Raw genomic sequence first — 16,095 nt, 5'->3', positions numbered from 1 at the left:
GAACCTCGCCATGAACGTCGGGAGTGAATTTGCGCATCATGCAGCCTACTGCGCACAGTTTGGGTCTTAACACGATGCCCTGTGGCAGCACAAAAAGCATTATTCAACATGGTGGCGTTGCTGTCAGGGTTCCTCCGAGCCATAATCCGTAGGTAGTGGTCATCCACTGCAGTAGTAGTCCTTGGTCGGCCTGAGCGAGGCATGTTATCGACAGTTCCTGTCTCTCTGTGTCTCTTCCATGTCTAAATAACATACCTTTGGTTCGAGATGCCTGGCCACTTCCCTTGTTGATAGCCCTTCCTCTCACAAAGTAACACTGTTGACGCCATTTAACCGCGGTATTGACTGCCTAGGCATAATTGAACTACAGACAACACGAGCTGTCTACCTCCTTCCTGGCAGAATGACTGGAACTCATCGGCTGTCGGACCTCCTCTGTCCAATAGGCGCTGCTCATGCATTGTCGTTTAAATTTTTGGGCGGTTTTAGTGACAACTCTGAACAGACAAAGGGACTGTGTTTGTGATACGATATCCACAGTCAACGTCTTATCTTCAGGAGTTCTGGGAACCACGGTGACGCAAAACTTTTTTGATGTGTGTAGATGCTAAATATGGAGCTATTGTATCAGCATACTCTGAAAGCAACCCTGACTGGTATACGATCTGGACCGGAGCCCTTGCCATTATTAAGTGATTTAAGCTACTTTACTACACTGTGGATATCTACTTCTGTGTTTCTCAGCTTGGCAGTTGTTCTTGATTGGAATTCACGAATATTTACTTCGTCTTCTTTCGTTAAGGAGTTTCGGATAACTGTGATTAATAACTTTATTTTACTAATAAAAACTGCTGTTTCTGCTCGGTGGGTAGGGCACTTTATAAAACCCAATCTATAACGGATAGTTCGGCGAACATAATAATAGCAATTCTGAGTCTTCATTCTTCTATTTTTTAAATGTTACCTTTGGCATCCCTAAGTAGGTAAACGGCCAGTGGACTGTGCTTAGTCGGTGTGGCAGGGAATGGGCAGTGGACATTGTAAAATTTAAAATCGCGTATGAATTTTGTAAAACAGTGATTAGACAGTGATCAAAAAGGGAAAAGTTTTTAGTGAGTGCATAAAAAGAACAATGGCTTTTGATACTGGTAAAACTTTGAAGAACACTAAATTTTGAATTTTGGGAAAACTATAAATAGTAGCAGGAAAAATTTTTTGAACTGTCCTTATATGAACAGTGATGGTTCGCAATTATTTTGAATGCTGAGTTTTGATGAAAAATGAACAGAAAAATAGTTCAGAAACTGTTTGATGAACTGAAGTGGCGTTAGTTGATGTTTAATATTACAGCGTATTAGACCTATTACGACAGAAGAATTGGCACTAAAAACGAAATTCGAAGGGCGAAGGCATGGACATAGGATGGCGTGCGCATTTTGGAGTACAGTGAAGAATTAAAAAAAATGGATTGAATTGTTTAAACTTAAGGCTGAAAGGAAAGGCATGAAAAAAGCGATTAGCGCAGAAAACCAAAGGACAAACACCAGAATTGATCAGCTCTGTTGAGTTTATTGGGGATTGTCAGCAAGGATTAGCTTCAATGAAAATATTATCAAGGAACATGATGATGAAATAAGTGAAATAACATCTAGTGTTGATCAAGTAAAAAATATCAGATAATATTCTTCAGTATTGTCAAACAGTATAACACATTTCAATGCTGGAATTACCCAAATTAATAAAATAGTAGTTGACAACACCCAAGAAATAAATAATTTCAAGTTGCAGTGTCATGATAGAATGGGTGAATTTATTAAAAGATAAATAAAACTGAAGGATCTGTAACTAAAATATTGATTTTAATAGGCAGGAGTTAAATCAATGTGATGCTCAAGTTGAAAACAGCATTAGAGAATGCTTAGAGGTTTGGTATTTGCAGGGATGGAATTGGATTGGATTGGATTGGAATAGAACAATGTGGTGCAATTGATGACAGTTTTATTGTGGATATATTTCCATCACATGCAACATCGACTTTAACACATCCTGTTATACTGTATTTGTAAAACAATTTGAGAATGTATTACCTAAAGCATGGCATGATAGAAAGATGGAATGATAAACAGAAAATCGGATGGATCATTAGTAGGATTGAATTTGAAGTATTGTCATGGGGAATGCGTTCCTCTTGTAGAACATGTGATGAATTTATAAGAGCTTCCATTAAACAATATTGACCACACACTGCACAAAATAATGCACACAGTGACATTTTCATACTAAGACATTTTGTTGGTTGTGGGTGTTAAAGTAATAAAGAATTCTTCCAATTCATTGGGAGAGAAGCTTTTACGATCCTCTGGAGGAAAGGGATTTAATTTACGTTGTATTGGTCAAAATACCTGGAGGTGTGCAAGAAAAATTGATAGGAACCCAGAAAGATAGTGTTGGCAGAATATTACATGCTCCTGAACAGCTTGATTCATTGTTTCATGTAAGTCAACAAAGAGAAACATGGAGATGTAATGGGTAGAGATGGAATGATCAAGATAACATACAAAGAGACAATTGTACGAAATATTATTGGGGGACCACCTGCTAGAGGTAGAGGTGAATGTGGATGAAACTGTGGAAGTTTTCATAATAATAATAATGGACAGTGTCAAAGAGAGGTGAGAGATGATGTGGAAAGCAGAAAATTCAGGTAGCAGGAGAGAAATGGACAGGGAGAGACAGGAAAACAAATTTGGAAGTCTGATGAGATCCAGTCAAGAACTGCTTTGAACAAGGGCGTGACAATATTAATTGTTTGGGATAATAGGAGAGTTCTGTCATTAAGGATGACTTAACATTTGAAAAGGAGAAGGAGGTCAATGAAAATTATCAGCCAACATTAAAGGTACAATCATATGGTACAGCAGGATTAGATATTCTAGTATGTGCAATAAATGAGGAGCTGTATTTGAAGATAAAGGAGGGTAATAATGGCTCAGAATCTCTCGTACAAGAGGCGAGAATTATTGGAGCCATTGGTGCTGAAAGTAAGGGAACAAAGAAGCAAGGAATGTTGCTAATTGAATTAAAAATAGGAGGTTTAATGTGAATGTAATGATTATTCCTGGATTGGGCACTGAATTAGTTTATGGGATTAAGTAGTTGAAAGAGACTGGTGTCTGGTAGATTTTGCAAAAAGAGTTGTTAGGGTAAGTATCGGTAGAGAGGAAGATGAGCTGTTATTTACAGGATGTGTGATTCCAAGTGATAAATAGAGTGAGGTTAGTGCTTAAGTACTAAAAATAAAGCTAAGGATTATCCTGAGGAAATTGGAATGGAATAACAGAAGATGTAGGTGGCACAAATGGAGAAGATGGAGAGATAATGACTTGTGGAACGTTTAGTGACGAAGATCTGTGACAAAATAATGTAGATGAGAATAGTGGACATGATGTTTGTAGACTGGTGTTAAACTTTATGGCATCTCGAGAAACTATTGATGACATAATTACTAAAAAAAATAGGGCATGTGGAAATTATAGAATTTGATGGAAGAGAGTCCATTAGGAGGTTGTTGAGGAAACATGTAAAACTATTTTCATATTGGCCACATCCAATGAGGGACTATGTCTTCTGATACCAAGTAAATGAGCATAGTTCATTTAAATTGAGACGATAAGGTTTTCTACAGCAAAATGGGACGCAGTAGACAAATAAATGAATAGTACTGTACAGTGTATGGCTGAATGGGGCAACTGAAAGCCTTCAAGCAGCCCACTTCACACGATCAGAGTCGACAATGAAATGTGGAAAAGAAGTTCTCACTTGAAACTGCCAAGCGGATTAAAACTGTGTGTCGGACCGACACTCGAACTCGGGTCTTTGCCGGAAGAGAGGCTGTGAGGACGGGTCCGGAGTCGTGCTAGGGTAGCTCCAGTCAGCCTTCAGCGTCGCAGCGCTTCGGACGCTGTTCGCGACCCTGCCGCACGTGTGCGCGAGAGGTGTTTCCTTTAAGTATGTAGCGCTGTGCCGCGGTCATACACTCCTGGAAATTGAAATAAGAACACCGTGAATTCATTGTCCCAGGAAGGAGAAACTTTATTGAAACATTCCTGGGGTCAGATACATCACATGATCACACTGACAGAACCACAGGCACATAGACACAGGCAACAGAGCATGCACAATGTCGGCACTAGTACAGTGTATATCCACCTTTCGCAGCAATGCAGGCTGCTATTCTCCCATGGAGACGATCGTAGAGATGCTGGATGTAGTCCTGTGGAACGGCTTGCCATGCCATTTCCACCTGGCGCCTCAGTTGGACCAGCGTTCGTGCTGGACGTGCAGACCGCGTGAGACGACGCTTCATCCAGTCCCAAACATGCTCAATGGGGGACAGATCCGGAGATCTTGCTGGCCAGGGTAGTTGACTTACACCTTCTAGAGCACGTTGGGTGGCACGGGATACATGCGGACGTGCATTGTCCTGTTGGAACAGCAAGTTCCCTTGCCGGTCTAGGAATGGTAGAACGATGGGTTCGATGACGGTTTGGATGTACCGTGCACTATTCAGTGTCCCCTCGACGATCACCAGTGGTGTACGGCCAGTGTAGGAGATCGCTCCCCACACCATGATGCCGGGTGTTAGCCCTGTGTGCCTCGGTCGTATGCAGTCCTGATTGTGGCGCTCACCTGCACGGCGCCAAACACGCATACGACCATCATTGGCACCAAGGCAGAAGCGACTCTCATCGCTGAAGACGACACGTCTCCATTCGTCCCTCCATTCACGCCTGTCGCGACACCACTGGAGGCGGGCTGCACGATGTTGGGGCGTGAGCGGAAGACGGCCTAACGGTGTGCGGGACCGTAGCCCAGCTTCATGGAGACGGTTGCGAATGGTCCTCGCCGATACCCCAGGAGCAACAGTGTCCCTAATTTGCTGGGAAGTGGCGGTGCGGTCCCCTACGGCACTGCGTAGGATCCTACGGTCTTGGCGTGCATCCGTGCGTCGCTGCGGTCCGGTCCCAGGTCGACGGGCACGTACACCTTCCGCCGACCACTGGCGACAACATCGATGTACTGTGGAGACCTCACGCCCCACGTGTTGAGCAATTCGGCGGTACGTCCACCCGGCCTCCCGCATGCCCACTATACGCCCTCGCTCAAAGTCCGTCAACTGCACATACGGTTCACGTCCACGCTGTCGCGGCATGCTACCAGTGTTAAAGACTGCGATGGAGCTCCGTATGCCACGGCAAACTGGCTGACACTGACGGCGGCGGTGCACAAATGCTGCGCAGCTAGCGCCATTCGACGGCCAACACCGCGGTTCCTGGTGTGTCCGCTGTGCCGTGCGTGTGATCATTGCTTGTACAGCCCTCTCGCAGTGTCCGGAGCAAGTATGGTGGGTCTGACACACCGGTGTCAATGTGTTCTTTTTTCCATTTCCAGGAGTGTACATAGAACGAATCACGGCCTTGTCAGTCCGGAAATCGGCACTGAAATTCAGTTTTGTTACGAATATGCACCACGGACGGCTTACCAGTTAGAACGTTATTTACGGGACGAGGTAAAAATCGAGCCTGACGATCTAGTTGGAATACATTTATCTATAGTCAGCAGCGTGGTCTATGTCAAGCTCATCAGTGAAGCGGCATGTGAAGAACACGCCGGGATGGGACTGCGAATGATCCGCGTCTTTGAGCTCCCATTCGAAGTGCCAGAAGAATTGGTGACAGACGCCCTGCGTCCTTACGGAACGGTCCTGTCCCATGTGGCTGAAAAATGGGCGAGTTTCAAAACGTATCCTGTCCTCAATGGCGTCCGACAAATACGGACCGAACTCCGAAAACATTTTCCGTCATACTTGTACACTGCTGGTTGTACAGCAATTGTCATCTACGACGGGCAACCAAGGATGTGCTCTTGGTGTGGGAAGGAGGGACACGTACGTTCTGAGTGTACTCAACGAAGGTTGTTACAGCTGTCACGGGATGATCACCCCTCCGACTGTGCTCCCCATGACCTACGTCGCCGCATTACGCGATGACGTAGGCCGCGAGACAGAAACGTACCGGAACGTACAGACAGAGGCAGTACACCTCCAGCGAACACCGGGTAACATACGCCATTAAAACAAGGTCCGACTGGTTAATCTTTTACAATTCTAGATCACCGGATGGTAGATAACCTTTGCTAGTGAGCCGAAAAAAGACGTGACATATGCATTTCCCCCAATCCAAATGCAGCTGCTGGAAATACCGTTACGGTCAAAAGAGACTGCATCCTTGAACTATAAGAACTGCAAAAATTTCGGTACTGTAGTACTGTGCTGAATAATCAAATGACAGAACTAAAATCAGTGTTCTAAATCTTTGGCGTCTTTAGTTTCAGAGTCAATGATAAGGGCGTAGGCAGTGTTTCACTAGCAGGCCTACTCATCACACTGTATTTTCCGAAAAACGTATTTCATGAGGCCGTTGGTGTTGCTCTTTTTATGATTCGTGACTCATATTATCCATATCGATCTCAGATTCTACTTGGTTCAAAAAAAAAAAAAAAGGTTCAAATGGCTCTGAGCACTATGGGACTCAACTGCTGTGGTCATAAGTCCCCTAGAACTTAGAACTGCTTAAACCTAACTAACCTAAGGACAGCACACAACACCCAGCCATCACGAGGCAGAGAAAATCCCTGACCCCGCCGGGAATCGAACCCGGGAACCCGGGAGTGAGAAGCGAGAACGCTACCGCACGACCACGAGATGCGGGCCCAGATTCTACTGTACGAAAAAATATTTACGAGGAACCTTGCCATCGGTGTCTTGTACAATTCAGTTTCTACCCACTTCGCAAAACTTTTTCCAATTTCGATGACGACTCTTCCGAAATTTTCTGCGTATAATGTTTTGGCTTTTAACACTACATCCTGCTGCACCATACATTAAAAGCTTGGCTGTAAGTTCCTGGAACCGCGCGACTGCTACGATCGCAGGTTCGAATCCTGCCTCGGGCATGGATGTGTGTGATGTCCTTAGGTTAGTTAGGTTTAAGTAGTTATAAATTCTAGGGCACTTATAACCACAGATGTTGAGTCCCATAGTGCTCAGAGCCATTTGAACCATTTTTTGTAAGTTCATGTAACGATCAGTGAGTCATCTCCGACGTCCATCCATAAACTGCAAACAGTGGTAAACTGCGCCACGGCCACGCCGCTAGATGGACGCGTATTGTTGCTGCAGGAAGCGCCACCAACGTCGATGTGGCAGCAATCATCTCTTGTGGAACGCAAGTACTTTACAAAGACGTGGTTGACAGTCATTGCTCTTCAAGACGTCAAATCGCCTAAAATATCCAGTCCATTAGTTTCTTACGACGAAAATACTAGATTTAAGACGCTCTGGTATGTATCAGTTTTCACATTAAAGGTTTGGGACAGCGTTGTAGATAATTTTGACCGATGAAAATACAAATGGAAGAGATGATCGTGGTTTACAAATGTAAGTTTGAGATGGCGAACTCTGATCCTAAGACGACTGGAGCGAAAACGAAAGCCGGACGAAGTGGCCGAGTGGTTCTAGGCGCTACAGTCTGGAACCGCGCGACCACTACGGTCGCAGGTTCGAATCCTGCCTGGGGCATGGATGTGTGTGATGTCCTTAGGTTAGTTAGGTTTAAGTAGTTCTAAGTTCTAGGGGACTGACGAGTACAGCAGTTAAGTCCCATAGTGCTCAGAGCCATTCGAACCATTTTTCGAAAACGAAAAACGAAAATATAAAAATTTTAAATCGAAAATAAGAAAATTTTCTGTTGGTATAGAAGCAAGTAACCAAAGGTTTGTAATAATTTCATTTATCTGCAAAACTTGAACAATATACTGATTTTACAACAGTTCTTGAAAGTGCCATCCACCAGCTTTTATGAAGGCGTGACATCGACACACCGACTTCTTTCACAATAGTTCGACCAACTTCCGTCGGGTACGCTGTTTTAATCTGCAAGGAAATTTCAAATTTGAACTATCGGATTGTTCGCACAACTTCCAGAGCAAGGAGAATTGTTGGCGATACCCTTCAGTCTCCTCAAACTGTCCGTTTGCCGTACTCGAAATATCTGCTGATTCTGTGATCGGGCACTGTGACTGGTCGCCAGGTCTGACAGACTGTACAGATCGACTTGTAACGAGAGAACGACGTTGCGCTGGACCGCCTGCAGCAGTCACAGGACGCCTTCTCTTCGGTGCCGCTTGCGGCCCCTTCAGATAAGGCACTTACAGACATCGATAATTCGACGGCGCACGATTCCGACGTCCCACAAACAACCAGAGGCCATGCTGACCTCTGATTCTGAGGCTCGGCAACGAAAACAACGACTGCCAAAGCGCCGGAAGAAGGAAGGTGGAAAAGCATCAACCAGATCTAGCAGGCAGTGCTGAGGCTTTTTCGGGTACCGGGCAGACGACCATCGATACAGAAGAACTGCCTAGCGTGGATGCAGGGGTCGCCGGCGGGACAGCGACACGACCTTCCGATGACGATGCTCCAGAAACAGCGGAGGAGTTCGATCGACGGCAACGGGCTACTGAGGAGGCTACGGCGCCTGCACCGCACGACAACGATGGGACGCTAAGGGACTGGTCGGAAGACTCACCTTCGTGGGGAACAGATGACGCTGGAGGAACTGCTTCCACACACTCTCTCGGTGTAAAACCGGAAGAGTGCATGGAATAACGGCAGACCATATGAGGGGACGGTGGGGGACGTTAAATAGAAAGAAGCCTGTGTACGGAGGAATTAGCGACTGTGAGGTGCCCTATCTACGTTGGCAGTCATGCAACAAGCTTATCGGATAGGGTCTGTTAACATAAATAGCATTGAGACACCGGTAAAAATCAAGATGCTCGGTGACATGATAAAGACTGCAGATTTAGGCTTAGCAGTGTTGCAGGAGGTTAGGGTGCTTGCCCCCTCAGACTTTTACGGTTACGATATTTACTGTTCCTCGTATGACTAGACAGGCATTGGCACTGCGATACTAATGAAGGAAGGGATACGTGCAGACTAAGTAGTGTATTTGCCTTCTACCCTTGTAACGGCAGTGACCATAGGTGGAATACGTTTAATCAATATATACGCACCGTCAGGCTCGGATAAGAGAAGGGACTGAGCAGATTTTTTACGTCCATGAGGTTACACCGTTGTTCCGTCGACGATACGATGATTGCATACTCGGCGGAGATTTTAATTGCCGGCCGCGGTGGCCATGCGGTTCTAGGCGCTGTAGTCCGGAACCGCGCGACCGCTACGGTCGCAAGTTCGAATCCTGCCTCGGGCATGGATGTGTGTGATGTCCTTAGGTTAGCTACGTTTAAGTAGTTCTAAGTTCTAGGGGACTGCCGGCCGCGGTGGTCTCGCGGTTCTAGGCGCGCAGTCCGGAACCGCGCGACTGCTACGGTCGCAGGTTCGAATCCTGCCTCGGGCATGGATGTGTGTGATGTCCTTAGGTTAGTTAGGTTTAAGTAGTTCTAAGCTCTAGGGGACTTATGACCACAGTTGTTGAGTCCCATAGTCCTCAGAGCCATTTGAACCATTTTTTCTAGGGGACTGATGACCTCAGATGTTAAGTCCCATAGTGCTCAGAGCCATTTGAACCATTTAGATTTTAACTGTGTGCTCGACAGAAAGGATCAACGTCGTAACTATACTCCCAGCCAATAACTTCGGGAGCTGGTCAATGGGATGGAATTAGTCGCTATATGGGACCTGAAGTATCGCAACCAACCAGGATATACATTTTTTTTTTTACGAGCCACTCCGCGAGCCGTTTGGGTCGGATCTACGTTTCAACGGCGTTAGCGATGTCGACGGTGGACACAGGAATCTGTCCGACCGCGTTTACAGACCATGAGGCGCATATTTGTACGGCCAACCTTGCTAGACAGCAGGTATGGAGATAGAGGGGTAAATTGGAAGATGAACGTCTCCCACCTACGTGATGCAGAATGCCGACGCATGGTGGAGAACGCGTGGCAAGGCTGCCTCCGTCGACGAAATTCTAACGGTTCTGTCCTACAATGGTGGATCGAGTGCGCGAAGCCAGCTTTACGGAGAACGTTAATAGGTTATGGGAAGGAGTTTTCTCGATGGCAGCGCACGACCACTGACTTACTTTATGGCCCTCTGGGAACTGTTCGCTCAACCACCTACACCAGAACGCCAGACGGCCGTCCACCGAGTCGGGGTGAAGCTGGTACATCTTGCGACGCTATGTCGGGTACTATGATGCACAACGCGCCCGGTTAGCCGTGCGGTCTAACGCAGGGCTTTCTGGAGTGGGAAGGAGTGCCTGGTCCCCGGCACGAATCCGTGCGACGGACTTGTGTATAGGTCCGGTGAGCCGGCCAGTCTGTGGATAGTTTTTAGGCGGTTTTCCATCTGCCTCGGCGAATGCGGGCTGGTTCCCCTTACTCCGCCTCAGCTACACTATGTCGGCGATTGCTGCGCAAAGAAGTTCTCCGCGTACACCACAATTACTCTATCACGCAGACATAGGGGTTACTTCTGGGGGGGGGGAGGTCCACCGGGGGCCAAACCGCATAATAACCCTGGAAGAGTGATTCGGTTTGGGGAGGCGGAGGGGTAAAGTGGACTGCGGTAGTCGTCGTGGGGTTGTGGACCACTGCGGCTGCGGCGGGGACGGAGCCTCTCCGTAGGCCCCCAGTTAACATACAATACAGTACAATACCATGATTCGTGCGAGGTCACAGGACTGCCTGCCCAACGAAGTTCTCTCGATGCATTATGTAATAAAGGAAGGAAGAAGAAGATGAAGGACGTTAATACAAGAGATCGAATACGGCTATTGACGTCGCATTTCAACACAAAGGGGCGTAGCACATGCGTTCACGGATCATTTTAGCATTCTATGAGAGCGACGGGGAGCGCCAAAGGGAGCTAGGGAACGTCCTGGAAGAGATCCCAGACGCGAGGCGTGAAAACGGGGAAGCGGACGTGTAACCTGAAATTACATATGAGGAGCTGGAGCAAGCGATTACACGAGGTGCCTGCAACAAGTCCCGTGGGAATTTTACCGTACCTTTGTGACAATTATGATACTGATGTGGTTATGCATGTTTAATGAGCTTCTGCGGTAAGAAGTACCAGTTCACATTAAATTTACGGAAGGGACCATGATCCCGACACCCAAGCCACGTGGTGGCAAACGATCTTTTGACTATCGCCCCTTCACCCTCCTTAAGAGTGACTACAAGATCTTTTTGTGGATACTGGGCAGCCGTATCAAAATGTCGCTGGCAGATCCAATACATGCCGATTAGACTTGTCTTGGTGGCATCAGTAATATCCACACAGCCTTGGGAGATTGTCGTGACGTCGTCGCCCTCGCGGCTGCATGCCGCCTCCGGTGGGCGCTGGTTGCTGTAGATTTCGATCATGCTTTTGATCGAGTGGATGATGTGTACCTCGCGGGGGCGATGAATAGTATGGATGTCTCGCCATTATTGACCACTGCAGTGATGCGCTGTTGCACGGAGCCAGATCAGCGACGGTGATAACGGAGGGAGAACAGAGAATTTTAAGATCTTAAGATCAGTCAGGCAGGGTTGCCCTTGTCGATCCTTCTATATGCCATCGCCTCAGAACCGTGACTCGCAGACCTCCGATGTCGTCTTACCGGGGTCTCCCTGTGGCATCTGTCGTTAAAATGTGTTCGTCGTTCAGAATGAGGCGGGAGACTCGATCAGCACTGGACTGGTAACAGACGTATGGGATGGCAGCTCGCAGCGAGGTCAACTTCCGAAAATCACAATTCACGCATGTGGGGCGTGGACTAGAACCAGGAACGGAAGGACCCTTACCTGTGGTGCAAACCCTCCGATTCTTGGGTATCACCTTTCATAAGGAGGCGGCGGGAACGGCTGCGGACAAATACCGACGGCTGTTGCTCAGAGTCGGCGCATCAGTGTGACTAAACGCCCTACGCTCGATGGATATGCTGCAGCGAGTGTCACTTGCCAATCTCGCTCCCGTGATGTGCCACCTGACACACCTTGTGACCATGACGCGCACGATGGCTACGAGGATTTAGGCGGCTTTAGGATACTATGTAAGCCTGGGACAGCTCTTTAAGCTACAGTACAAGACGCTTACCCTCCCAACGCGAGTAGGGGCTGTTGGTTCAGTGAATGTGCACGAGAAGGCACGTGCCATGTAAATTAACACTACGCTAAAACGGTGACGTAACAGGTATCACGGGGACGATCATCGAAGAACTAGTACCAACATCGCATCTTCCCCCGGTCAGTGTCGGCCATATACCAACCCCGTTAACATACGTGCGCACGTTCATCGTTGAACACAGCTACGTTCGAGAGCGTTTACCGACGTCCCGACAGTCGACATCGATTGACGTGTACCATTTTCTTCTTCGACAGATCGCCCGTGACAGGGTGGAACGGAAACACCGAGCCGTTAAAGGCACGCGGAGTGGCGCTCGGTACACCACCCCCACTTGCCTACAACATCAGATCAACTTGGTACATACCGAACGAATGACAAAAAGTACGCAATGCATTTAGCGGATTCGGCCATGTGTCAGCAATGCCGCATGATGGATACGAACCACCATCAACGACTGGTCTGCTGCGAGGCGTTGGCTGTCTGGACTCTAGCAAGTAAGATAATAGCGTTCATGCGGCGCACTATATATACAACAGGATCATCCGACATTGTATTTTTCCCAGAGAAAACGTATTTTCTGCGTCATAAGACGAACGCAGTGTCGTGGGTTGCAATATGACGGTCCTTTAGGTATATGGAGACACACGTCTGAACGTACTAGATTACTGGTAATACTCGCAAGATGGCCACACAAAACTGTTACGACTACGAAATTACAAGCATGCAAATTTCCTAGGAACGGATTTTCAGATGGTTCAAATGGCTCTGAGGTCATCAGTCCCGCAGACGTAGAACTACTTAAACCTAACTAACCTAAGGACATCACACACATCCGTGCCCGAGGCAGGATTCGAACCTACGATCGTAGCAACAGCGCGGTTCCAGATTGAAGCGCCTAAAACCTCTCGGCCACAGCTGCCGACTGAACGGTTTTTCCGGACCCGCCAAATAATTGGGGTGTGCCGGGTGTGCGAAGATGAGCGGCGGTGCAGTCGTTGTGGAACTGACCACGTAATGTGATCAACAAAGGAAAACTACGCGAGTATGCGACCCAGGAATAACTAACAGTTTCTTTGAATTTTGTTTTGATATCTATAAATACATTTTTTAAGGCCTCACTTTGTCTCTATTCCATGCTCCATGGTAGGACGGCAGCGAGGTTCCTTCCGGGACAGTGATAATGTATAAGGACGTAATATGGTTTTGTGAATAATAAAGATTTCTGTATCTCCTACTAAAATGAAAAAAAAAATGGTAAGGCGACCGCTCGCGGTAAGCGGGTGCGGGCGGGCATGTGGGCGGGGGGAATGAGTTGGTGGTAGAGCACTTGCCCGGCATAGGTTCCGAGTTCGAGTCTCGGTCCGGCACACAGTTTTATTCTGCCAGGAAGTTTCATATCAGTGCAGACTCCGCTGAAGAGTGAAGTTTTCATTCTGGAAGTCCTCACTTATTTCCCACATCACGTTGTTTTTTCACATCAGCTATGGAAAAACTGCAAACTGACGGAAATGAGACACTGGAAATAGGCTCTTAAAAAAAAAAAAGATATGGATCACGAAGAAATTATGGCAATTGGACAGAGGTTGGTTGATGTGATGTACATGTACAGACAAACAAATGACTACAATTTCAGAAAAAAAACTGCTTGGATAAATCCCCAGGGGTGAACCAACACGTTGCTGACTTGCTCAGTTTCTGAAACCCTTTCTCTTGACTAAATCATCCAGTTTTTTTCTAAAATTGCAATTATTTATTTGTCTGTACATGTAAATCACATCTACAGATTTCCCTCACATTCGGGTATTTCCTTGGTTTTTTTGTCTTAGGCTATATGTACACCAACGACTTATTGAACAAGACAGCCAGAAGGGTGAAAGCGATGAGTGCGCCCTTACCGAGCCTGACGTAGAGCAGGTACTGCATGGAGGCGCGCGCCTCGGTGTCGAGGATGGAGCCGCGCATGGCGACGGCCGAGATGAGCGCCTCGAGCAGCAGGCAGCCGGCCAGCAGTGCCACGTAGCCCAGCAGGTAGTGCCACAGCTGGCGCGCGCACACCTCCTCCGTCGGCAGCTCCCACACCAGCAGCACCGCCACCAGGATCCCCGACCTGCCAACACAGTCAGGTGGCCATTCAGTCAGCAGGTAGCTTCTCACCAGGATCCCAGACTTGTCAACAAAGACCAACAGAGTCGGATGGTCATCACAGCAGGTAGTGTCACATTGGTCCATGACCACCTCTGCTGGAATCTCTCCCACCCCAATCGTGGACCTGTCAACAAAGAACGACGTAATTGGGTGCCGAACTAAGTAAGCAGGTAGTGCCACATTGGTTCATGACCTATGTATGACCTCCTCCCCTCGATTCTCTGCCATACCTGTAAACAACAAAACAGATGGATGGCCATCTCAGTCAGTAGGTAGGGTCACAGCTGATCAATAACTTGCCCAAACACCACTCTCACCAGGATCCCAAACCTTTAACGAGATCTACATCGTTGGATGGCTGTGCTGATGAATAAGTAGTGCCACGGTTGGTCATCAATACCTTCATCATCAACATTGCTACTACGATCACGAAACTGCCAGCACAACCAACACTGCTGGATGGCGATCTCAGTCTGCAGGTAGTCATACAGTTAGTCCACTGCCTTTACTGTTAGAATCTTCCATGACTGTATGACTGCCACATTTTTGGCTGACCATCTCAATCAGCAGGTAATACCACAGTTGACTTCCTGTAACAACAACTCTCACACCAGCAGCATGGTCATCAGGATCCCAAACCTTCAACGAGACTTCCACAGTGGAAGGGGAGGGGATATTGATCAACAGATAGTGCCATAATTGGTCAGCAATATCTGCATCATCAAAAAATGGTTCAAATGGCTCTGAGCACTATGGGACTTAACTTCTGAGGTCATCAGTCCCCTAGAACTTAGAACTACTTAAACCTAACTAACCTAAGGACATCACACACATCCATGCAAGAGGCAGGATTTGAACCTGCGCGCCTAGAACCGCTCGGCCACTCCGGCCGGCCTGCATCATCACTACCGCTACTATGGTATTGAATCTGCCAGAAAACCCAAAACAGTTGGATGGTCGTCTCAGTCAACAGTGACTTCTCCTTCTCGAACCTCCCAAGTCAGTATTGCCACCACCACTACTTTACACCAGGAACGAAGGTTGGTTGGTTGTGTTGGGGAAGGAGACCAGACAGCGAGGTCATCGGTCTCATCGGATTAGCGAAGGACGGGGAAGGAAGTCGGCCGTGCCCTTTGAAAGGAACCATCCCGGCATTTGCCTGGAGCGATTTAGGGAAATCACGGAAAACCTAAATCAGGATGGCCGGACGCGGGATTGAACCGTCGTCCTCCCGAATGCGAGTCTAGTGTCTAACCACTGCGCCACCTCGCTCGGTACCAGGAACGAAATGCACTTGGTTGGGTGGTAAGGTAATGGCACAGATGGCAAATGACTGTTCGTGTATCAGAATCTATTACATCAGTAGCACCAGCACCATGGCCTCTTACAGGCCAATGGATCAAACAGTCCACATATCTGTTATGGGATTACCACATCTCGCAAAAGGTAGTTTAATAGTTAATGAGGTACATTCCCCTGTCAGCTTCTTCCTCCACGAAAAAGAGGGAGGGAGACTTGTGGTTTAGCGTCCTCAACAGTGAGGTCAGTAGAGACAGAGCACAAGCTTGCGTACAGACGCATATCAGCTCTGACCGTTTTAAAGGAACCAACCCAGTACTTGTCTTACCCAAATGAGAGAAATTATATTAAACCTAAATCTGGATGGAGAGAAAAGGATATGAAGCACAATCCTGTCCAACGTGTTACCAATGCACCATCCCACTAAGCAGCAATGCCACACGGTTCCTAAACTC

The 16,095-nt window shown here is 47.4% G+C and overlaps 1 protein-coding gene across 1 annotated transcript in view; it reads right to left on the bottom strand.

Moving 5' to 3' along the window:
- Window positions 1–14,425, bottom strand: part of LOC126204362 (diacylglycerol lipase-alpha-like) — a 392,827-nt gene extending 378,402 nt beyond the window's left edge. The window contains exon 1 of the mRNA XM_049938737.1: window positions 14,092–14,425. Within this exon, the coding sequence (XP_049794694.1) occupies window positions 14,092–14,425 (334 nt within the window). The remainder of the gene's footprint in view (window positions 1–14,091) is intronic.
- Between the last annotated feature and the right edge of the window lie 1,670 nt (window positions 14,426–16,095).

The sequence above is a fragment of the Schistocerca nitens genome, chromosome 9, assembly GCF_023898315.1.
Source record: "Schistocerca nitens isolate TAMUIC-IGC-003100 chromosome 9, iqSchNite1.1, whole genome shotgun sequence".
In the NCBI taxonomy this organism is placed as follows: Eukaryota; Metazoa; Arthropoda; class Insecta; order Orthoptera; family Acrididae; genus Schistocerca; species Schistocerca nitens.
The sequence above is the reverse complement of the archived record's forward strand: the minus strand, read 5'-3'. Positions and strand labels throughout refer to the sequence as shown.